The sequence below is a fragment of the Dendrobates tinctorius genome, unplaced genomic scaffold (genome assembly GCF_039654945.1).
Source record: "Dendrobates tinctorius isolate UK_male_01 unplaced genomic scaffold, ASM3965494v1 ptg000181l, whole genome shotgun sequence".
Lineage (NCBI taxonomy): Eukaryota > Metazoa > Chordata > Amphibia > Anura > Dendrobatidae > Dendrobates > Dendrobates tinctorius.
The window spans coordinates 2816485-2842811 of NW_027361848.1; the positions used below are offsets into that span (position 1 = coordinate 2816485).

The 26327-nt window shown below is 40.9% G+C and overlaps 1 protein-coding gene across 21 annotated transcripts in view; it reads right to left on the bottom strand.

The window, feature by feature from the left end:
* The window catches only part of AFDN (afadin, adherens junction formation factor), a 647761-nt gene that overhangs the window by 99135 nt on the left and 522299 nt on the right, over nt 1-26327 (bottom strand). For 13 of the 21 annotated variants that reach the window (XM_073551831.1, XM_073551836.1, XM_073551839.1 and 10 more), the window contains 2 exons: nt 17711-17899; nt 15160-16227 (listed from right to left, as the gene is read on the bottom strand). In XM_073551831.1, coding sequence (XP_073407932.1) covers nt 15160-16227; nt 17711-17899 — 1257 coding nt within the window. Of the gene's footprint in view, nt 1-2762; nt 2799-15159; nt 16228-17710; nt 17900-26327 lie in introns of all 21 variants that reach the window. The other 8 variants (XM_073551829.1, XM_073551822.1, XM_073551823.1 and 5 more) reach the window with 1 other exon arrangement.

Below are 26327 nucleotides of genomic sequence, written 5' to 3' on the forward strand. Positions count from 1 at the left end.
TGCGCTGTCTCCCCTGGGCACGGCCCTGTCCCTGCGCTGTCTCCCCTGGGCACGGCCATGTCCCTGCGCTGTCTCCCCTGGGCACGGCCATGTCCCTGCGCTGTCTCCCTTGGGCACGGCCCTGTCCCTGCGCCGTCTCCCTTGGGTACGGCCCTGTCCCTGCGCTGTCTCCCTTGGGCACGGTCTTGTCCCTGCGATGTCTCCCCTTGGCACGGCCCTGTCCTTGCTGTGTCTCCTCTGAGCATCTGAGGTGGTGGCACTAGTCTCCTGCACCACCGGGTACAGTGACACTGCTCTGCTGCCAGCTTATTACTATTCATAAGCTGACAGAGCAAACTGCGCACAGGGTGGACACCAAAGGGACAGCACTGTCAACAAGGGAGACAGCGCAGGAACAGTACAGCATCTGAAAAAAGTGTCACTAATGACGCTTCATTTCAGGTAGAGGGAGGTGGCAGGAGCTGCAGCAGTGATTGCAGCATCTGCCCGCTGATGACAAAGAGTATCCCAGCATGTACTGGTAATACTCAAATGATTAGTCATCAGAATAGAAAATAGCTTAGATTATGGGACTGAATAGTTAGAGAGTTAAGAGCAAAGTTATTTTGCCTTCGAACCACCCCTTTAAAGACACTAAGGCTATAGACACATTTCACTTTTTTTACCAAAATATAATGTTTTGCTAAAAAATGTATATTTTTGCTTTAGAATTGTATTAAAAATTTTGAACCATTTAGATTATACAGCCTCTCACTAGCTGAAGAATGATTGTAAGGGAATGTCCGCTACATTGATACTGATTAACTATTCTTAGTATACAGGTCATCAATATAACACAAGTGAGGGATTTAATACCTGGCAATCAGCTAGTTGCAGCTCTGACTGTTCTTGCGTTCTTCAGCACCGCTTGCACTGAAGTGAATGGGAGATATGCGGCAATATTCTAGGACACCTGTAGAAAGTGTGAGACGCTGTGCTGTTCCACCTCCATACACTGTTTACGTTTGGCAAAAGCGGCAGACAGTTTATTGGTAAGGGTGCCGGTGTTTGCTTTAGTCATAACTATCTGTAGTAGTGGACAACCCCTTTAACTAAGGATCTGCCAGTGAGCTTGTTCGAACAAAGAAGAAACCTGTAGCTTAAAAATTAAGTTGATGTATAACTTTATCAAAGTTGAGCTTTGATGTGAACATCTCAAAAGAATATTTAAAGGAAGAGTGATGAGTGTTACAACCCATTTGTTAGAACAAGCCATGGACTGATTCACAATAAACCAACTCTGTTGCCAACCTTGTAGAATGAGAGAGGCAGTAGAGACATAATGGATTTAAATATTTAAAGGGAACCTGTCACGTCTAATAACGCTCTATACCTGCAGAAATGTGATTAATCTGCAGGCTAACAGTGTTATGAAGGTGCCCGGCTGATGTATTGAAAGCGCGGTTCCAGGGAGAAAATGAACTTTATTCCTCCTGGGAGCTGCTGGCTTTCAGTCATACAAGCTTTCCCATCACAGTCACCGCTCACAGCACTGAGTGCGGCAGTACTAAGTATGCCCCTGCACTTTGACTGATAGGTGGATCAGTGCACAATCGGCTGTCAGTCAAAGTGCTGAGTCATGATTATTGCTGCCGCTCTCAGGGCTGTGAGCGGTGACTGTAGCCACGCTGGCACGTCAGTATGACTGAAAGCCAGATCTTCCCGGAAGGCACAAAGTTATTTAGCCCAGAAGCGGTGCTTTCATTAATATTGCTATTTATCAGCAGATTTGCAGGTTAATAATGTTATCCAATGTGTCATTATCCCTTTCTATTATTTAGGCACAGAGAAAATTTCCTCCCAAAGTTGTCCACATCATTTAAGTGAAGAAATCTAGATGTGGTGAAAAGAGCGCACAATAGGGCGATACCCTATGGAGGGATAATGGGTAAGAGCTTGTTTAATGCTCATCTGGTGGAACTGTGACAAGCACAACTCCTTCATAGGTATGAAGAAAAAGCTGCTGCTGCCCCTTGGCTAGTGGATAAATCTGCCAGAAAATACTGGATCCAGTTGGATATAACATGTTACACTGCATTGCTGGAGCAATCCAATTCCTTAAAAATTATGTGAATAACTTTTTTTTTTATTCACTACGCATTTCAACATTGTACCAATGTCTTTATCAAGTGAAAAAAAACAACAAAATTTTATCACTGAAGAATGTGATTATGCCAGCAGTGCAACCCACTAACGCGTTTCATCCACCCGCATCCCACATAATCTACGTAACATTAGTTGTGTAAAGATTTTGAAAAGAAAAAAGCCAAGGGCTTCTTGTCATAATCTATACAGTACAAAAAATAGATTAGACATTAGTAAAAAGGGATCTGACATAAAACATTAAAGTGCACAACAAAAGTCATCAAAATAGGGATCGGCAACCTTTCATCAGTGAGTGCTCAAGTGTCTTTGGACATATACTTTACCAGTACTAGTAGGAATACTAAAAATTGCCAATCCCCAAGTTATTATGAAACTACTTTACAATGACATACATAAATGTAAGAAAGGAGGAAAAGAAAAAAGCAAATGACACTGAGCTACTAAAGATACTACTTCCAGGCACAGCATGCTTAAGAAACACGACGGAATTGTCTTATAACAGCACACTCAAGACAAATCAAAGACAGCACATATACCACTACAGAAAACGTGATCAGAAGAGGTATAAGGAGGGAAGAATAGGAAGATGGCAGAAGAGAAAAAAAACCAGAACATACCAAATCTAGAACAGAGATTGCTGGCACAGCAGTCTGCTGCAGATAGTAAAAAGGAGAGGAGGGGAAAAAAGTAAAATAATATTTAACATCTGTTTTCAGAAGACAATTCCTTGTTTTATTTGCTCCAGCCATTACCATGTCCATGCACCTAAGAAGCAAATTAAAAAGGGAGAATGATGTACTAAATGGTTATAGGCGACGGAATAAGGAAAGGTCATGCACATAGCCAGTTACATAAAGGGAACCAGTCACCAGTTTTACACCTTATATGCCCATCACCTTACAAAAGCATGTAAATAGGGATCCTGCAACCCCTGTATAGTCTCCCTGGTGCCCCACATACCTCCGAAAAAGGATTTTATTCATGTCCGGGCTGCATGCAAACTGCACCATCCTGATGGTCTGTATGGAACGCACTTGGCATCTCAAGTCCCGGCAAATGCCACCTCTTTTTCCTTGATGGACTTGCATTACGTCTCCTACGTCACTGAAGCAGTTGCTTGAAGTTTTGTGCCAGTGTAAGGGGTTACAATGTTTAGTGTACTTCCTTAACCCACCCCTTAAGTGCATTATTAATGTTTGCTTTGAGAGATTATATATATATATATATATATATATATATATATATATATATTGTATATATACACACACACACACTTATGTATGATGTGTAGTGTAATGCTATAATTCTTCTGCACCTTGTATTTAATAGTGACAGTGCAGTTTGTAGTGTGGCCATTAGATGGGGGCACATGGTTCAGTAGTACGCCCACAGTAGTGAGCAGGGTAGGATATAACTAACTGTAGGAGGAGTTAGCTGTGGAGTAAGACAGGAAAGTCTTCCTGGTTTTAGTCAGTCAGGGGGTACACCCCTAGGTGCTTGGGTGGGCTATAGGCTCGGGTTACCCAATTACCCCGTAGCGTTCAAGCGAGTGCCCAGCCTCTCAAAACACACAGAGAAGAGCAAGGAACAGCAGATCCATCCGTAGAGAGAGGGAGAGAGGAAGCAGAGGAAGGCAAGAGCTCACCGTAAAGTGTACGGGCAGATCGCTCCAGAATGTGGCTGAATCTCTGATATCCAGGGCAAAACGGATGGGAGAGCGCTTCACCGTGGTGACGCTGTACAGGGAGGACACCGAGGGGCTGTCTGAGACGCTCCGTCCCGCAGGAAACAGTGAAGGGAAAGATGAAGTGATGTGCAGACTCTACTGTGTTGGGAATGCTGGAAACTACTTGGATGTGCGGTTTCCTGAAGTGAATAAAATTGTTTGGTTAAGAGTTACCCTGGACTGTGTATCTATTCATTGGGATTCAGAAGCTGCTTCATGGCAGCGCTGAAAAGGGGACACTGACAGCACAGTGAGAACTGATTGTAGAATGCAGAATAAGAAGCACCTTTTTCATGTAGAGGGAGGCCAGGGTACACGATGCCTGATAACCTCAGCCACGACTACTGCCCTGGCCGACCTTTACACCAGCACAATGGAGACATGTGGAGGCATGTCTCACACTGCCCAACTCAGTGAAGAGCAAAGTCACTCAGCAGGCGCTCTCTTCATCTCCATGTTATCTGCTCCTCGATGCACTGCTGGATCCTCAATAGTGCAGATGAGGCATGCGTGTGTACGCAGGTCTCTGATTCAACTGCGCAGGCACGAAACTTAGAGCACTGTGTGGACGGCATAGGAGATCTCTTCCACAATTATTAAGAAAGTAGAAGTGGTGTTTACAAGGCCTGAGTAGGGAACAAATAGGTTCTGGGGGCACCCATCAGATTGAACAGCTCAGTTTGCAAGCAGTGTGGGACATAAATAGAAGACTTTATCGGAGGAATGTGGGGCCTCCTATGAAGGTATAAAGGAACCCCATTTACACGCTTTAAAAGTCAATAGGTAGTATAAGTTGTAAAACAGGTTTCCTTTAAATTGTAATTGTGGGTTTATTTTTTCTCATAAATCATAAGTATATATGAAAATAAACTTTGTAATGTATCTTAAAGAAATTTGCTTCTTTCTCCTAGTCTTCAGTGAATACAGACATTTTGCTGCAAGTTCTCCTGAAATTACTGTTACACCTTAAATGGGTTATACAGCTTGTTAAAATGAATGGCTTATACGTTCCGACAATATAATATCGGTGGGAGGGTGACCCCACAATCCATCCGCTGTTTGAAGGGCCTGGCTTGCTCACAATAGTGCTGTAGCCTTCAGGATGCCCACCCCTCCGTACTGCAGTGCTGTAGCCTTCAGAATGCTCACCCCTCCGAACAGTAGTGCTGTAGCCTTCAGAATGCCCACCCCTCTGTACCGCAGGGCTGTAACCTCCAGGATGCCCACCCCTCTGTACCGCAGGGCTGTAGCCTCCAGAATGCCCACCCCTCTGTACTGCAGGGCTGTAGCCTCCAGAATGCCCACCCCTCTGTACTGCAGGGCTGTAGCCTCCAGAATGCCCACCCCTCTGTACTGCAGGGCTGTAGCCTCCAGAATGCCCACCCCTCTGTACTGCAGGGCTGTAGCCTCCAGAATGCCCACCCCTCTGTACTGCAGGGCTGTAGCCTCCAGAATGCTCACCCCTCTGTACTGCAGGGCTGTAGCCTCCAGAATGCTCACCCCTCTGTACCACAGGGCTGTAGCCTCCAGGATGCCCACCCCTCTGTACCGCAGGGCTGTAGCCTCTAGGTTGCCCACCCCTCTGTACTACAGGGCTGTAGCCTCCAGAATGCCCACCCCTCTGTACTGCAGGGCTGTAGCCTCCAGAATGCTCACCCCTCCGTACTGCAGTGCTGTAGCCTTCAGAATGCTCACCCCTCCGAACAGCAGTGCCGTAGCCTCCAGAATGCCCACTCCTCTGTACTGCAGGGCTGTAGCCTCCAGAATGCCCACCCCTCTGTACTGCAGTCTCTTCATAATGCCCACCCCTCCGTACTGCAGTGCTGTAGCCTCTTCATAGAACTGTGAAGGCTGCAGCCTATCAGTGTCAAATGACTGCCAGGAGACACAGTGTTCACATCGTTGGAAAGGAGCTGGTCCAGGAAGTATATGTTGTTTTAATTTAATTGGGACACTAACAAGTTAGGCAGATTGGGGCCAATAAATATTCCTTTTAAAGCATCCCCAGTAATATAGGATATAAATCTATCCAAAAAAGGAGACTTTGCTTAATAAAAATTACAAAACTTCATTAATTGATAATAACACAAAACATTATTGAAAAGATAAAGGCAAGAGGTATTGAAGAGAAAACAGAACATGTGGCATGCAAAACAAATCACATGACTGGGTAGTAATTATAAGGACATTGTAATTGAAAAGGTCCTTGTATCAAGATTTCCCTCTTGGTAATCTATGGTAAATGCAGCGTGACCACCACAGACAATACTATTACACAGGTCAACGAAAAAAAATTTTTTTTCTGGTGTCCAAAATATTTTAATGAATTTGGGGTATTTTTGGGGTGCTGATTCTGAATATGTCATCAGTTTTGCCAGATTGGCTCAAGTTTTTGAGATTTTTGGTATCTTATTTATAGCACTTGTTGGTAAATGCGACGCATCATCTCATTAATTTCTTTGGATTAGTACTTGAACTGAGCAGTTCTCAATATAGTTTTGTGTTAATTAGTGTTCTAAAAGTTTGTTCATAGCTTGATTTTTGCACTAACTTTATGTTGTTGTCTGTTTTCCAGTGAAAAGCATGAACTCATCATGAAGAAGTTGTCTTAACGATCCAGACTCATTCTGTTACATTTGTGGTGAATATACACTGCCAAAACATAGAAGAAACATAACACACTTCGTAAAAAAAGTGTATTTTGCCTATTTTGGGGTTATGCTTGGGGACCAAGACAAGTTTTGGGCACCACACATAGTGTGCAAAGCATGTATCGAATTATTACGAAAATGGAGCAAAGGACAAAGAAAAAGCTTCAAATTTGGTGTTCCAATGGTGTGGAGAGAGCCAAAAAATCATCATGATGACTGTTATTTCTGTGCAGTGCAAGTGCAAGGATTCAATAAGCATAAGAAACGAAAATGGGAGTAACATGGAATCTGCAAGAAGGCCTGTCCCTCATTGTGAAGATGTGCCTGTACCTGTGTTTACCATAAATAACAGTCATCATGATGATTTTTTGGCTCTCTCCACACCATTGGAACACCAAATTTGAAGCTTTTTCTTTGTCCTTTGCTCCATTTTCGTAATAATTCGATACATGCTTTGCACACTATGTGTGGTGCCCAAAACTTGTCTTGGTCCCCAAGCATAACCCCAAAATAGGCAAAATACACTTTTTTTACGAAGTGTGTTATGTTTCTTCTATGTTTTGGCAGTGTATATTCACCACAAATGTAACAGAATGAGTCTGGATCGTTAAGACAACTTCTTCATGATGAGTTCATGCTTTTCACTGGAAAACAGACAACAACATAAAGTTAGTGCAAAAATCAAGCTATGAACAAACTTTTAGAACACTAATTAACACAAAACTATATTGAGAACTGCTCAGTTCAAGTACTAATCCAAAGAAATTAATGAGATGATGCGTCGCATTTACCAACAAGTGCTATAAATAAGATACCAAAAATCTCAAAAACTTGAGCCAATCTGGCAAAACTGATAGCATATTCAGAATCAGCACCCCAAAAATACCCTAAATTCGATGAAATATCTTTGGCACCAAAAATGCTGTTGACCAGTGTTATTTATAGATCCGGGAGGGAAATGATAAAAACACAGCCAGGGCAACTATGGAGTGGCTCTGTAAGAAGCATTTCAAGGTCCTGTAGCAGCCTAGTCAGTATTCAGATCTGAACCCAATAGAACATTATTGGAGGAGCTGAAACTCAATGTTGCCCAGCGACAGATCCGAAACCTGAAAGATCTGGAGAAGATCTGTATGGAGGAGTGGGCCAAAATCCCTGCTGCAGTGTGTGCAAACTTGGTCAAGACCTCTGGAAATGCAAACATAGGTTTCTGTACCAAATATTAAGTTCTGTTATTCTATTGTATCAAATACTTATTTCATGCAATAAAATGCAATCATACAAATGTGATTTTCTGAATTTTTTATTAACCCCTTTACCCCCAAGGGTGGTTTGCACGCTCATGACCGGGCCAATTTTTACAATTCTGACCACTGTCTCTTTATGAGGCCATAACTCTGGAACGCTTCCATGGATCCCGGTGATTCTGACATTGTTTTCTCGTGAAATATTGTACTTCATTTAGTGGTAAAATTTCATTCAAATAACTTGCGTTTATTTGTGAAAAAAACGGAAATTTGGGGAAAATGTCGCAATTTTCCAACTTTTTTTATGCCCTTAAATCACAGAGATACGGCACACAGAAAACTTAATAAGTAACATTTCCCACATGTGTACTTTACATCAGCACAATTTTGGAACCAAATTTTTTTTGGTTAGGAAGTTATAAGGGTTAAAAGTTGACCAGCGATTTCTCATTTTTGCAACACCATTTTATTTTTACGGACCACATCACATTTGAAGTAACTTTGAGGGGTCTATATGATAGAAAATACCCAAAAGTGACACCATTCTAAAAACTGCACCCCTTAAGGTGCTCAAAACCACATTCAAGAAGTTTATTAACCATTCAAGCGCTTCACAGGAATTTTTTGAATGTTTAAAAAAAATGAACATTTAACTTTTTTTCACAAACAAATTACTTCAGGTCCAATTTTTACCAAGGGCAACAGGAGAAATTGGACTGCAAAAGTTAATGTGCAATTTGTCCTGAGTACGCCGATACCTGATTTGTGGGGGGAACCTCTGTTTCGGCGCATGGCAGAGCTCAGAAGGGAAGGAGCGACGTTTGACTTTTTCAATGCAAAATTGGCTGGAATTCAGATCGGACGCCATGTCACGTTTGGAGAGCCCCTGATGTACCTAAACAGTGGAAACCCCCCACAAGTGACCCCATTTTGAAAACTAGACCCCCCCAAGGAACTTATCTAGATGTGTGGTGAGAACTTTGAACCCACAAGGGCTTCACAGAAGTTTATAATGTACAGCCGTAAAATTAAAAAAAAAAAAATCACATTTTTTCCACAAAAATGATCTTTTCACCCCCAATTTTTATATTCCCAAGGGTAACAAGACCCTAAAAGTTATTGTGCAATTTGTCCTGAGTACGCTGATCTAGATGTGTGGTGAGCACTTTGAACCCCCAAAGGCTTCACTGAAGTTTATAACGCCTGGGCGTGAAAATAAAAAAATCATATTTTTTACACAAACATGATCTTTTAGTCCCCAATTTATTTATTTTCCCAAGGGTAACAGGAGAAGTTTGACCCCAAAAGTTGTTGTCCAATTTGTCCCGAGTACGCTGATACCCCATATGTGGGAGAAAACTACTGTATGGACACACGTCGGGGCTCGGAAGGGAAGTAGTGACGTTTTGGAATGCAGACTTTGATGGAATGGTCTGCGGGTGTCATGTTGCCTTTGGAGAGCCCCTGATGTACCTAAACAGTGGAAACCCCCATTTTGGAAACTAGACCCCGTAAGGAACTTATCTAGATGTGTGGTGAGCACTTTGAACCCCCCAGTGCTTCACAGAAGTTTATAACGCCCGGACATGAAAATAAAAAAATCATTTTTTTCCACAAAAATGTTTTTGCCCCCATTTTTTTTATTTTCCTAAGGGTAACAGGAGAAACTGGACCCCAAAAGTTGTTTTGAAATTTGTCCTGAGTAGGCTGATACCCCATATGTGGGGGTAAAACACTGTTTGGGCTCATGGCAGAGCTTGGAAGGGAAGGAGCACCATTTGACTTTTTCAACGCAGAATTGGCTGGAATTGAGATCAGACGCCATGTTGCGTTTGGAGAGCACCTGATGTGCCCAAACAGTGGAAACGCTCCCAATTCACCCCTAACCCTAATCTCAGCCCTAACCCTAATGGGAAAATGGAAATAAATACTTATTTTTAATTTTATTATTTTTCCCTAACTAAAGGGGTGATAAAGGGGGGGTTTGATTTACTATTTATGGCGGTTTTTATTTTTGGCAGATGTCATACGCTAAAAGACGCTTTTTATTGTAAAAATAGTTTTTGCATCACCACATTTTGAGAGCTATAATTTTTCCATATTTTGACCCACCAAGTCATGTGAGGTCTTATTTTTTGTGGGACAAGTTGACGTTTTTATTAGTACCATTTTCGGGCACGTGACATTTTTTGATAGCTTTTTATTCCGATTTTTGGGACGCAGAATGAACAAAAACCAGCATTTCATGAATTTCTTTTGGGGGGTGCATTTATACCGTTCCACGTGCGGTAAAATTGATAAGGTGGTTTTATTCTTTGGGTCAGTACGATTACAGCAATACCTCATTTGTGTCTTTTTTTGGGTTTTGGTGCTTTGATACAATGAAAACAATTTTATATAAAAAATAATTATTTTTGCATCACTTTATTCTGCGAGCTATAACTTTGTTATTTTTTCGCTGAGGATGCTGTGTGGCGGCTCGTTTTTTGCGGGACAAAATGACGTTTTAAGCGGTACCATGGTTATTTATAGCCGTCTTTTTGATCACGCATTATTGCACTTTTTGTTCTGTGGTATGATAATAAAGCATCATTTTTTGCTTTGTTTTTTATTTGTATTATTTAAGTTGTTCGCTAAAGCGGTTAACTAATGGGACAGTTTTATAGGGCGGGTCGTTACGGACACGGCGATACTAAATATGTGTACTTTTATTGTTTTCTTTAATTTCCAAAAAATGAATTTATTAGGAAATATTTTTTTTTATTTATTTAGTGATTTTTTTTATAAATTATTTTTACACTTTTTTTTTTTTTTTTAACTTTATTACACTGTCCCAGGGGGGACATCACTGTCATGTGTGAGATCGCTGATCTGACACGTCAAAGATCGCTGTGACAGATCAGCGATCTGACACAGGCTCTGCACAAGGCTTCCTCATGCAAGGTTAACGTGTTAACAAGGTTAACGTGTCGGGGGCGGTCCGTGACCGCCCCTGACACATAGTGCCGGGTGTCAGCTGCGATCAGCGGCGCTCCCCCCATTAGCGCCGCTGATCGCTATGACGTACTATCCCGTCCATGGGCATAGGGGCCCGGGTCCCATGGACGGGATAGTACGTCAGATGTCAGAAAGGGGTTAAAGATTCTGTTTCACACAGGTGAAGTTTACTCTGTCATTACCGAGATTTCAAAGGAGAATATCATTTAAAAAGTTAAATATATTTCAGTTCTTCAATACAAAAAGTGAAATTCATATCATATATAGTCATGACAAACAGAGTGATCTATTCCACATGTCTATTTCTGTTAATGTTGATGATTATGGCTTACAGCCAATGAAAACCCAAAAGTCATTATCTCAGTAAATTAGAATACTTTTCAACACCAGCTTAAAAAAATGATTTTAAAACCCAAAATGTTGGCCTACCGAAATGTATGTTCAGTAAATGCACTCATTACTTGGTCGGGGCTCCTTTTGCATCAATTACTGCATCAATGCAGCGTGGCATGGAGGTGATCAGCCTGTGGCACTGCTGAGGTGTTATGGAAGCCCAGGTTGCTTTAGCAGCATTCAACTCGTTTGCATTGTTGGGTCTGGTGTCTCATCTTCCTCTTGACAATACCCCATAGATTCTTTATGGGGTTAAGGTCAGGCGAGTTTGCTGACCCATCAAGCACAGTGATAACTGTTGTTTTTAAACCAGATATTGGTACTTTTGGCAGTGTGGGCAGGTGACAAGTCCTGCTGGAGAATGAAATTTCAATCTCCAAAAAGCTTGTCGGCAGAGGGATGCATGAAGTGCTCTAAAATTTCCTGGTAGATGGCTGCGCTGAATTTGGTCTTGATAAAACACAGTGGACCCACACCAGCAGATTACATGGCTCCCCAAACCATCACTGATTGTGGAAACTTCACACTAGGCATCAAGCAGCTTGGGTTGTCTGTCTCTCCACTCTTCCTCCAGACCCTGGGACCTTGACTTCCAAGGTCTAGTGTGAAGTTTCCACAATCAGTGATGGTTTGGGAAGTCATGTCATCTGCTGGTGTAGGTCCACTGTATTTTATCAAAAGCGAAGTCAGCGCAGCCGTCTACCCGGAAATGTTAGAGCATTTCATACTTCCCTCTACTGACAAGCTTTTTGGAGAGGAACATTTCATTCTCCAGCAGGACTTAGCACCTGTCCACAATGCCAAAGTATGAATTTCTGGTTTAAAAACAACAGTGTCACTGTGCTTGATTGGGTTTTCATTTCAAAATCATCAATATTAACAGAAATAAACACTTGAAATAGATCACTCTGTTTGTAATGACTATCTAATATGAGTTTCACTTTTTGTATTCAAGAACTGAAATAGAATATCATTAAAATGTTAATTTCATTTTATACTGTTGCAGTTCAAATCAACTCTTTTCCCCCATTGAAAATAAAGATATTAAAAAATAAACATGTGGTATCCCCGCATTCAAAAAAGTCTGATCTATCAAAATATAAAAACAATTAATCCGATCAGTAAACACCATAAAACGTAAAAAATTTAAAAACAACAAAATGTTTTTTTGGTAGCCTCAATTCCACAAAAAAGGCTGTAACAAGCGACCAAAGAGTCACATCTATCCATAAATGGTGCTAATAAAAATGTTGTCTATCCCTGACATAAAATAAGCTATCACACAGTTACACTGGTAGAAAAATAAAAACGTTATGAGTTTCGGAAAATGGTGACAATACCACAAAATTTTTTTTGCAAACTTCTGATTTTTTTTTCACCACTAAAGTAATAAAAAAAACTGGACATGTTTGGCATTGTTGTAATAGTATTGATGAGTACAATCATATTACATGGTCCTGTTTACCACCAAATGCACACGGTAAAAACAGGCCCACCCAAAAAGCAGAATTTAATTTTTTTACAATTCCACCACACTTGAAGCTTTTTTCTTATTTTCCAGTAAAATGAATGGTGTTATTCAAAAGTATAACTCGTCCTACAAAAAACAAGCCTTGATATGTCAATGTGAACAGAAAAATAAACGTTATGACTTTGGGAAGAAGGGGAGGAAAAAACAGAAATGCAAATCATCTGATCACAGTGCATCAGCACGGTCATGCACAGCTAAAATCAAGGCCTTCTATGAATGCCAGTCACGGGCTGGCTTTCATAGGTGGAGCATAATGACATTCTTGGCGAGAGTCTTCGGCAGACCCCTGACTGTCATTACAACCTATCTGCATCTTACCGTCATGTCATGGGTGTGCTGATGAGAGAGTTTTAAATGCCGCTGTCAGAGATTGATAAATTGTCATATGCTGTGAGGCGGTTTATTTGGGGGAATAGTAGCAATTACATTTTCTTTTATTTTTTTTTTACGTTTTCAAATATTTTTTCACTTTGTTTTTCAGTCCTCTTAGGGGACTTCAACCTACGATAATCAATCACTTGTTCCATATAATGCCAAACTATTGAAGTATATACAGAAAATCAGGGTGTGTTCTGTGAAGACCAGCCACAGAATGAGCTTCACAAGAGTACAATCATAGCATGCCCCACCGCTATGGCCACCCATCAGTACCCTGCAGTTGCATTGCGTGGGAAACCAGTAGGTGCACAGAACGATGTGCCCTCCATCCAAACCGCAAGTCTTAAATACCTGTCAGAGATTGAGGGGCTAACAGCTGAACTCTTAGGCTATGTACCCACATATGCGGAAAAAAACGGACTTCTTCCCAGGAAAAACGCGTGTTTTTTTATGCGTCTATTTGCACGTTTTTTTTCCATTTTTTACAGGAGCATCCTCCTGCTCATAGAATATAGTGAGAAATGCGGATTTTTCTGCAAAATTAATGAACATGCTGTGCTTTTTTACCGCGATGCGTTTTTTTCGCGGTAAAAAACGCATCATGTGCACAAAAATTGCGGAATTCATTAAAAAGAATGGGATGCTTCTTGTATGCGATTTTACCAGGAAAAACGCTTAAAGGCGAAAAAAATGCTTACGTGGGTACACAGCCTAACCATTGCTGATACAGTCAGACGCTGGCAGTGTAATAAAACCAGCATCTGCTGGGTATGGCGAAGTTCAGTTCCTACTCACTTTTCATGTGCCATACAAGAATGCTGGATGTCGTATAAGGGATGAAAGTGTCATTCCATTCTTAACTATCATTTTTCTACACCTATTGACCAAACACTTGTGTGTGACAATTACGCTAAAGGCGTGAAATATGATTCACCTATTAAGTTTAGGTGACATGAGCCTTACCTTTCTGCAGCTGCAATGGAATACAATGCATGTCATTTTCTAGCATTGTTCCGCAATTTAAATATTTTACTGCTTCTTTAACATCAAAACATGTTTGTTATAGAGTGCTTAAGAATGTGTCGTAAGAAACTTACCAGCTGTGTAAAATCGAGCTTTTATGTTAAATGCATTTTTCCCATTTTTGAGACTTTCGTTTATATTTCTATCTATATTAAAAAAAGAAACAAGTATAGCTTTCATAATGGCCTCTAGACATAATATTGGGCTCCCAATTCCTATTCTTTTCACCTGCCATATGAGCAGCAATAGACTAACTGAAGTCTGTTGCATAGAAGCATTATCCAAGCATGTTCTGAGGGTATAGGTCATTGTGAAGGAAGGAATAAGAGGTGAGCTATGACAGCACTTATTGTGAATGGTGTAACTGGTGTTATCCAATTTATATAGAGATTTTACTTTTTACGATAATCCTTTCTTTCTAATAAGGAAACTGCTGAACAGAGGGAGGAAAAAGGACTAGTGGCAAATATGAAAATTGTGAGCTTTCTTTTTTTAAATAGATCGAAAAATGAAAAAAATTGAATTAAAACATAAAAAAATTAAGTACATTTAAAACCTTTAAAAAAAACAACATAATTTACACATGACATATTTAATTGAAAGCGAACCTGTCAACAGGATTGTGCTCAGTAAACTATAGACAGTATTAGGTTGGCACCATTATACTGAATACAATACCTGGGTTGATGAAGTCCATCTTGTGGCTGTTGTTTATTCTGTACTTGTAGTTTTCAGTTAAAGAGATTCTCGTGCTTTACTGAGGGATCAGTGACCTGTTATAAGCCCATAAGGATGAATATGTAAGCAGAGCACCACATGAACCCCTGCCCACAGGCCGCCCCGAAGCACAAGAATCTTAACTAAAAACTACAAATACAGATTAAACAACCACAAGACAGATTTTATCAACTAAGGTATCATTGTAATCCGTATAACAGCGCTGACCTGACACTGCCTGTAGGTTACTGAGCACAATCCTGACAGGTTCAATTTAACACAGAGCTTGTGGTCTAAGAAAGATATTTTTAAAAGTAAAAAGTAATAAATTATATACAAAAATGGTTTTACCCTTGCTTTTCTTTCTGCTTCCAGGCGCTGCATAATAAGTATAGTGTCCATGTCATCATCATCTTCTTCATCCTCGTCATCATCCTCATCTTTCTGCTTGGACTCTTGGAGCCGCTTCTGGAACTGCCACTCTAGCATTAATTTGCGAAGCCTGTCATTCTCTTCTGCAGATCGTTCTGATTTGTTCTGTAGTTCACTAATTTCCTTGCTGAGCATATCTACAATGTGCATTTGTTGCTGCTTTTCCAATTTCTCCTTGGCATCCCGTTTCCACGGATCAGGAGAAAGACTGTCACCAGAAGAAAGTTCCTCTTTGCTTACTGTAATATATTGAAGGTCACGTCTTTCTATTGTGCGCGGTTGCTGTTGAGGCTGCAGCTCACGGATAACGGTTTCTTGTGGACGGGGAACATTTGCAGGTTTCTCTGGTTTTGGGAGTGGAATATTTGAGGATGGTACTGGTACTGAAGGCTGTGAAACAACATGTGGAGCAGCAGTAGCCGGGGTTGGCACTTTTCCAAGTTTTCTCTCTTGTTCTCGCCTCTTTCTTTCTCTTTCCTCCTCTAAGCGGGCTTTTTCCTTCTCATACCACCTCTGATGTTCTTCTCTTTTTTTCCTCTCTAATGCAGCAGATTGTGAGTTCAATTGAGAGCTCAGTTGACTTTGTGATGGTGGTGGTGGTGGAAGTGGTAAATCAATAGGAATACCCTCAAATCTCTCAAATTCTTCTCCATAATGCATTGGTGGTGGTGGTGGTGGCGGCAGATCCATTCTCACAGGCTGTGACACTGCAACTGGAGGAGCCTGAGAAGCCACAGGAGTTTTCCAACGACCAGGACCAGTTTTGTTTAACAATGAGGAGGAAGAATACGTCATCATCGAACTGTTTAGATGTTCTTGGCTGGATGTACTTGATTCCACAGTAGTGGTTTGACTTATCCAACTGTCCTTGTTATCCATCTTTCGGTCTAAAAATTCCAAATTAGTTCCCATAACAGACTCTATATGACTTTGTTTCGATTGAAATCCAGGTTCATCTCTTAACTCTTCTTGAGAATGTTCCATTCGCTTTAAAAATAAATAAATAAACTATAGTAAAAAACACTAGATTAACAACTACAAAAAACAGGCATTATAGAGGTAATAACTTTTGTAAGTCACTCTATAAGGCTGGTTTCACACTTGCGTTTTTTTTCGCGGTATTTTAGCGCTAAATAGCGCATGCGGTTTTTTTTTCCTATACTTTGCATGGGATGCGCTTATGTGCGCATACACATGCGTTTGTACGCGTTTTACCGCGCATGCGTTTTTTTGCGGTATGCGCTCGGGCGCACAAAATGCAACCTGTTGCAGTTTTTGGTGCGTCCGACTTGCCTCAAAAAAACGCATGCGCGCGCAATGCTTTTTTTACAGCAAGACACCCATTATAGTCTATGGGTGCGCATATGTGCGCATTGGCATGCTTATGTATGCGTTTTTTTGCACATGCGTTTTTTTTTGTTAACCATGGAATTTAGGCGTTTGGGTTAGAGTTAGGGTTAGTTAAGGGGGTTTAGGGTTAGGGTTAGTTATGGTTTAGGGTTTGGGTTAGGGTTAAGTATGGTTTGGTTAAGGGTTAGGGTCAGGGTTAGGGTCAGTTTTAGGGTTAGGGTTAGGTTTAGGGTCAGGGTTAGGGTCAGGGTTAGGGTTAGTTAGGGTTTAGGGTTTGGGTTAAGTATGGTTTGGTTAAGGGTTAGGGTCAGGGTTAGGGTCAGGGTTAGGTTTAGGGTCAGGGTGAGGGTTAGTTAGGGTTTAGGGTTTGGGTTAAGTATGGTTTGGTTAAGGGTTAGGGTCAGGGTTAGGGTTAAGTATGGTTTGGTTAGGGTCAGGGTTAGGTTTAGGGTCAGGGTTAGGGTTAGTTAGGGTTTGGGTTAGGGTTAAGTATGGTTTGGTTAAGGGTTAGGGTCAGGGTTAGGGTTAGGGTCATGGTTAGGGTTAGTAAAGTCATGGTTTGGGTTAGTGTGAGGGGCCACCTAATGTTGGAAAAACGCAAACGCGGTAAAAACGCACTAAAAACGCATACAAACGCATAAAAACGCTGCGTTTTTTTCATGCATGCTCATAAAAATGCTTGAAAAAAACGCAGCAGTTGTATGCTTTTGTATGCGTTTTTTCAATGCGTTTTTTTGCGGGAAAACGCGCTGCAAAAAAAAGCAAGTGTGAAACCAGCCTTAGATGATAACCCGCAGCGAGGACCACCCGAAGTCTGTACGGTGGGTTACAATAAACGAAGCAGTGTCCTTTTCCTGCTGCTAAGGTACCATCTTCAGTGTGGGAGCATATGCCATAAGATTTTATAGCACTCACACTGAAAATGGAAAAGCAGGACGCCGATTAGTTTTGTGTATTCTGCACAACAGACTTCAGGCAGGTTATCAGCTAACAGAGATTATTATTATAATGTAGAGTCCTGCAATATAGTCATCTTCTTGAGAACCTGGATATACATTTTTAACAGAAAGATTAACAATTATTGAAGTAGGTGGCCTGCCAATTTTTGTGAAATGCTTACTTGAACAGAAGTATTGCTAGAGTGGTTGCTTCCACCTTGAACATGCACTTTGTCTTCATAATCTGGCCATTGGCCTTGTGGAGGATTTAGTCGATCTTGGGATTTGGGGTTTGGAAATGTAAAATAATCCCTGGTATACGTCTGAGTTGGAATAGGATAGGCCTCTGGTCTCGCTGATAGTTGTAGTTCCTGAAACAAAAGACACTTCAGTAAATTATATACAACATAAAAATAAATAGTGTAATGTATTAAAATAAATAGCATAATGTATTAAAAAAAAAACCCAAATTTTTTCTGATCCAATGTAAATAAATTTTGTGTCTGAGAAATTGGGAGTTGGCATTTTAACTATTCTCTCTGCAAGAAGTTTCAACTGCCACTGAAGTCTGCATCACTGGATACAGTGCAGTTTACATATTACCAGTGATGTGAAAGTGGGGATTTTGACTAGAGAGTACATTGAATGTATATTATAAGCACAAAATAGGGAAAAGAAAAAAAGATAGTCACTAAGGATGAGCAAACCCGAATGGTAAAGTTCTGGGTTCGAACCAATACAGACCCCCGAACACGGACTTTTAAACGGAAATCCGTGTTACTGTTCAGGTACGACGCACAAATAAAGCTTGTTGAAAGGCTGCAGCACACCCAATCAGCAAGTGTTCAGGTTATATGTACTTCCGGTCCCATCACAGTCATGCCAAGTACTGCCATGGCTGTAATTGGCCAGTGTATCACGTAACATGGCTTACAGTGGTTGTGACTGGTGGGGACGTCAGTAAGGTTACCGCCGGTCAAAGCCACCAATTCCCACACTGTCACTCAGGGGCTCTGCCCAGCGGTAAGTGCTAACCCTACTGTTGTCACTGCCCGTTACAGACAATGCTGGGTATCGCGAACCGCCGAGAGACCCAGCAGTGTCTGCTGCAGTTAGTGCCTATGAAGCTCTGTTCTCTGATTGGGACTCCATATGTTGGAATGCCAGACAGTGCTCATGGTGGGACCTTGATGTGGACTACAGCAGATCTCTTGGACTACATCGGACAGGCGTGGGAGTTTTATCTTTAACAGATTTGTAAAAGAGGGTAAATGTCAGGGAGTGTTTTTAACAAATAAAATACTTTTGTGTGTCTATACTCATTTCTACTTCTGGGTTAGTAATAGGGGTGTCTCAGACCCCTCTCTCCAATACTAACCCCATGGCTTGGTGTCAGCCAGCTGCTGACATCAACACACCAAAAAATTCCCCCAATTGCCAAAGTACCAGGGCAATCGGGATGAGCTGATGCTAAGCGCCAGAATTGGTGCATCAAATATGATGCACCACTTCTGGGGCACCTGAGTTTTGTAGGCTGAGAATGGCCCAATCATGGGCATTCCCAGTCTATTAATATAAATCCGCAGCTGTTTGCGTTTCCTTAGTTGGTTATTAAAAATAGGGAGGACCCCACGCTGTTTTTTTCATTTATATTAGTACAGTATTTTTAATATATTTATTAGTAATAAACTAATGAAAAAAACGGTGTGTCCCGCCTATTTTTAACAACCAGCTAAGGGAAGACAGGTAGCTACAAACTTATATTAATAGGCTGGGAATGTCCATTGTTACTGGGCCATTCCCAGTCTACAAATAACAGCCTGCAGCGGCCCCAGAAGCGGAGCATCATATTTCACATGCCAATTTTGATGCTTAGCCTTGGCTCATCCCAACTGCCCTGGTGCAGTGACAATCGGGGTAATTTTTCAGGATCTTTATGTCAGCAGCTGGCTGACACCAAGCCCAGGGTTTAGTAATGGAGGTGTCAGTCAGACACATCCATTACTAACCCAGTAGTAAAAAGAAATAAACACACAAAAAAGTCACACAATTACCCTTTTTCATCAATTTATTAAAGATAAAACTCCCACGTTAGTCCACAGTACTTCAAAGAATCTACTGTAGTCCACATCAAGGTCCCACGACAAGCATAGTTCAAAATTCCAGCGTATGGAGCTCAGTGCAGAGAACGGAGCTTCATAGGCACCAATTGTAGCAGACACTGCCGGGTATCGCAAACGGTCCATGATACCCAGCAGTGTCTGTGACCGGCAGTGACGTCAGTTAAGGTTACCACTTACCGCCAGTCAAAGTGGCTGTGTGACAGTGAGGGAAACAGCAGGCTTCGACAGCGGTACCCTTATGGACATCCTCGCAGGTCACAGCAGTTAGTTCACACGCTGTCCTCTGCGTGACAGAATGTGAACCGCAGCGGTCCACAATACACAGTGGCTGTCCCCGGCAGTGATTACAGTAATGCTACCGCCGGTCAGAGCCACTGTTTCCCGTACAGTCACACAGAGGATCGCAGAGGAATCGCCAGCTGTTCTGGCCCCACATTGACTTAAGTTCAGGTACCGTTCTGGTACCCGAACCAAACTTTTTTTCTAAAGTTCGGCAGAATAAGATGGACCAGAACATCCACAGGTCGTCACTACTCCTCATGTGTCTCCGATATCACTTGTACACTACAAATTTCACAACTTAATACTACACTAAAATGCATGGTACTCATCCATTCCTAAAACACATTTTTAAATGTTTCTAAAATATATAAAAATAGGAGCATTGCATGATCAAATTAAATGTCAGACATTTTTAATTTAAATAACAGATAAATTGGCCAATTATTGTATTACCATATCCAAAAAGGATTACCATGTCATCCTATCAAAAAACAGTGACCTGTATATCATAGAATTCAGCAAAGTTTCTTGATACATAAATAATAAACTTACACCATAAAAACTAAGACTGAAGTGGTACATAAAAAATGCATCACGTGGCGTGGTCATACATAATTGGTATAGAATAGCAAAAATTAATAAAACACGAATTTCATAATCTCTCATATGTGCTCATAAATTTAGGTAAAGTAGTATCAACACCAATATACACACTGGTTGGATAGGACCTAGTGGGGATTCATATAGAATTCTTAAGTTCAAAGAAAAAGTTGAACTGCACTAGAGGAATTCCCCATTCATAATTGTATATGTATGTCCCCTTGTTATCTGAAGTGTTGCAGCTGGTATCAACTGGTTTGCAGTGCTCAGCATGAAAAATTACATGTATATATTGTACAAGTAGAAAAATGCGGCACTCACCACGTTGAAGACACGCTATGGGGCCAGTGAATTGGGGGGCCTTGAGCCAGCGCTGGCACTGGTCCCCCCTCACACTCTCCTCTTCTCGTTTTCAGCGCCTTCTGACTCTGTGACGTCTCAGGGCAGAGGGTGTGATAACATCACTACAGTGAGCCCTCTGTGCCGAGCACTGCAGAATAGGAGGGCGCTGAGTTCACCGGATCCGCAGCGGGAACAGAAGAGATGAGTATTGGATTTTGTATTTATGCATACAGCATTATTTGCGTTCCATTATACTGTATGGAGCAGAATATAGGGCCTATTATATACTGTACTTAGTAATACAGTATATGGGACCCATTATACTGTATGGAGCATTAAATGGTGCCCATTATACTGAATGGAGTATTAAATGGTGCCCACTATACACTGTGTTCCAAATTATTATGCAAATGATATTTTTCTATGATTTTCCTAAATAGTCAGTACAAATGACAGTCATTCTAATAAAAGTCATCACCCGTTAGAGTGTACATCAAATTTTATTGAAGAAACCTCCCAATGACAGCAGTATAATCTCCAAAATGAATAAAAACTCAAATTGCACTGTTCCAAATTATTAGGCACAGTAGAATTTCTAAACATTTGATCTGTTTTAAAGAACTGAAAATGTTCATTTGTGGAATTTGCAGCATTAGGAGGTCACATTCACTGAACAAAAAAGCTATTTAACTCCAAAACATCCTAACAGGCCAAGTTACATGCTATCATTGGAACCCTTCTGTGACATCACCTTCACAATTCTTGCATCCATTGAACTTGGGAGTTTTGGAGAGTTTCTGCTTGGATTTCTTTGCATGAAGTCGGAATAGCCTCCCAGAGTTGCTGTTTTGATGTGAACTGCCTCCCTCATAGATCTTTTGCTTGATGATACTCCAAAGGTTCTCTACAGGGTTGAGGTCAGGGGAAGATGGTGGCCACACCATGAGTTTATCTCCTTTTATGCCTATATCAGTCAATGACTCAGAGGTATTCTTTGCAGCATGAGATGGTGCATTGTCATGCATGAAGAGGATTTTGCTCCTGAAGGCACATTTCTGCTTTTTATACCATGGAAGACAGCTGTCAGTCAGAAACTCTATATACAGTACTTTGCAGAGGTCATTTTCACACCTTCAGGAACCTTAAAGAGCCCTACCAGCTGTTTCCCCATGATTCCGGCCCAAAACATGACTCCTCCTCCTCCTTGAAGTCGCAGCCTTGTTGGGACATAGTGGCCATCCACCAACAATCCATCTGGACCATCCAGGGTTGCTCGACACTCATCAGTAAACAAGACTGTATGAAAAATAGTCTTCATGTATGTCTGGACCCACTGCTACAATTTCTGCTTGTGAACACTTTTTAGGGGTGGCCGAATAGTAGGTTTATGCACCACAGCAAGCCTTTGAAGGATCCTACACCATGAGGTTCGAGGGACTCCAGAGGCACCAGCAGCTTTAAATATCTGTTTGCTGGTTTGTAATGGCTTTTTAGCAGCTGCTCTCTTAATCCGATGAACTTGCCTGGCAGAAACCTTCCTCATTCTGCCTTTATCAGCACAAACATGTCTGTGCTCAGAATCAACCACAAATCTCTTAACAGTACGATGGTCACGTTTAAATTTTTGGGAAATATCTAATGTTTTCATCTCTTGACCAAGGCATTACACTATTTGATGCTTTTCAGCAGCAGAGAGGTCCTTTTTCTTTCCTAAATTCCTTGAAACCTGTGCCCTGCTTAATAATGTGGAACATCATTCTTAAGTAGTTTTCCTTTAATTGGGCTCACCTGGTAAACTAATTATCACAGGAATTTGAGATTGATTTCAGTGATCCAAAGAGCCCTGATACACAATACCATCTATGAGTTTATTTGAAAAACAAAAAATTACATCTTTATGACACTTAAATCCAATTTGCATAATAATTTGGAACGCAGTGTATACTGTATTGAGCAATACATGGGGCCCATTATATACTGTATGGAGCAATATATGAGGCCCATTATATACTGTATGGAGCAATATATGGGGCCCATTATATACAGTATGGAACATTATATGGGGCCCATTATATACTATATGGAGCAATATAAGGGGCCCATTATATACTGTATGGAGCAAATATATGAGGCCCATTATCTACTGTATGGAGCATTATATGGGGCCCGTTATATACTGAATGGAGCAGTATGTGGGACCTATACTACTGTATTGAGAAATATATGGAATCATTATATATAGTATGGAGCATTATATGAGGCCAATTATATACTGTATGGAGCAGTATGTGGGACCTATAATACTATATTGAGAAACATATAGAGCCATTATGTACTGTATGGAGCATTATATGGGACTCATTATTCTGTATGGAGCATTATATGGGGCTCAATATAGTGTGTGGAGAATAATATGGCACTATACTGTATGGAGAATTAGATGGGGCCCATTATACTGTATAGAGCAATATATGGGACTTTTATACTGTATGAAGCAATATATGGGACTTTTATATTGCGGCAGCCATTCAATGTTACTGCTTTGTGACGTCAACGCGCGACTTGTCACAGAGCAAAGCGCCCTGTCACAGCTGTAGTTGGTGGTCATTTTACCGACCGCGCCAAATATAGAACCACAAGAGGACACCGGGGAGAGCAGGAAGGGGAGAAGAATTTTTTTTCTTCCCCCCTCAGTGATTGAGCAGGGTTGTGGACATAGGTGCTGATAGGCCCAGGATGAGGAGACATAGGAGTCTAGGATGGGGACATTGAATAAAGGGACCATAGGAAGGGGACATTATTACTGGAAGGGGCCCAGGATGGGACATTAATAATGGAAGGGGTTCCCAGGATGGGTTCATTAATACTAGAAGGGGAAAAGGATGGAGACCTTATTAAAGTGGATATTAGGGTCCAGGATGGGTACAACATAGGGGCCTAAAATGGGGACATTAAATAAAGGGGTCCAGGGTCTGGGACATTATTATGTAAAGGGGTGACATAATTACTGTATGGAGGTCAGTATGAGCAACATACACTATTGGTTTATGGTGGCAAATGGGAATATAATTACTGTAGGGGACATTATTACTGCAGTAATTTAATTAACTTTTTTTTTATACTATCTTAAATGGGGGTATACAAAACTGGGCTGTGGAGTCAGAGCCCATTTTGGTGGAGCCAGTATAAAATGGACCGACTCCTAAAATATATAATAAATTGGGCACAGTAGTTCAATGCAGTTTGTCTGGAATGTTTTTTCATAAGAATTTGGGAAAGTTATGAAATGTCCTATAAATGTCTGTCCTATTCCTGATCTAAGGTGTAGCGGAGATGAATCTGTGCTGCAGTTTATGTTCATGATAAGTGGTGAAGCTCCTCCTCTACAGATAAGGGGAAAAAGTAAAAAACACCCAGGGAAGGAAAGCTTACATTCATCTCAGAATTTCTGGAATTAACAGGAAAGCAGGATTAAAGAAGGTAAGCACTTCCTAAAACATATCTAAACTTTCTATGAACTGTGCATAAATCAATAGTCCAGTATATGTTGTCTCTGCATGCTTGATATTTTAGTTTGTTTTTCCTCTTAGCTCACATTTGGAGAAATTAGCTGCTCTAATGACTTACTGTATATACACTATACATAGAATATAAGGGGAAAAACTGTTTTCTAACATCTCAAATTTGGAAATACAGTAACAGGATCGATGAGGACATATATATTTGTGTGTGTGTGTGTGTTCTGGAATGTGATTCAGAACAAACATGCCCCCTCCCTCCTCCCCTTTTCAAAGACTGTGAAGAAATATTATGTGAAGCATTTAGTGAGCAGTACCCTGCTGAGACAAGCCTTGACATTGAAAGTTTAGAATAAAGCTATTTAACAACACATTTTACAAACTTTATACTTATCTGTCCTATTGATTTATGCAAAGATTGTTTTATTTCTATCCCAAATTATACAGAGCATGATTCTTGCAAGAATTACAATATACTTTATTTTTTTTACAGGACAAAATTATTTTGAGAGCGAATTTACATAATTACAAAATGTCTAAGAAGCTTCTTATGAAGTCAGCTGTATTTGGGCATTTCACAGTGACTGAAGATTATAAACATTTTGTGTGTCAGTGTATAAGTGACCCAGATGAAAACAAATGCTGTGATGCCAAAATCAGTGCATACTCAGGCAGTGGTAAAAATGCTCCATCAAGAGATTCCAATCTAAAAATACATTTACAATGCTGACACCCAGAAGTTTACAAAGCTGTGACTGAAAAAGGTCACAGCAGCACCAAGAAACAAGAGACTAGCACTTCCCGCCACGCAAAGAAGGAGAAAAGAGCATCTCAAACGTCAGTTACAAGATATTTTGTAACAAAGATACTGTAACAATAACAGCAGATGTGTTTAAAAGACAGCTCATACAGCTTGTTGTGAAGGACGGTGTACCATTATCATTATTTGCACAACCAGCTTTTACAGCTCTTAATGGAGAAATGGCCCATGGCAAACTTGGTGTTTCTCTGGAAAGAGAAAGTATTAGAAAATTTGTGAATGAAGAAGCCCTTCAGCAAAAGGAAGATCTTAAAAAGCCTCCCAAGAGATGCTTTGTATTACTTAAAATGGATGCCTGCACATGTCACAGAGTGAACTATTCTGCTATCAACGTTCGATAAGTTTGTGACAACAAAAAATTGTTACTAAAGACACTGGCAGTAAAAGATACTAAAGCTCATCACAGCAGCCAGTTTCTCCAGACCCTAGTGGAAAAACTTCTGCAAGATTATGAACTCAAAAAAGAACAGGTCCTTGCTATTGTAACTGATAATGCTTCGAACATGTTAAGTACAATTAAACTGATGAATGAAAATAATGAAGGTGAACAGCCGATAGAAGAACATTTCACATTCAGTATGTTGGAGATGGAAGGCCACAGTCCTGTTCCCATAATGGAGGAATAAACAGTTATTACTACAGAAGAACAGCAAAATGATTCTTAACAATTAGATGATCTTGTTGAAGCTGCTTCACACCTCTTTATTCATCACATGCGCTGTGTTGTGCCCACACCGAAGCTTGCAATGAGAGATAGTCTGCAAGAGGGACATGCTGGAAATCTGATTAGCTAAGTGAGGAAATTGGCTACTGCTGCCAGAACCCCTAAAATTGATTCCATCTTGAAGAGACGTGCTGGAAAAGGGGCAATTGTGGATCAAGCCACTCGGTGGGGCAGCACATATTTAATGATTGAGCAATTGCTTGAGCTGAAACCCTTTCTTGTAGATATGGCCAACCCTCAAGTAACACTACATGAAGGTCAATGGACACAGGTGGCTGAATTGAAGGTATTGCTTCATCACCCATTTACAGCGACTACAAAGTTTCAAGCTAAGGATTTAACTCCTAGCATTTTTATAAAGGAATGGAAGAACTTGTTGTTTTGCCTGTC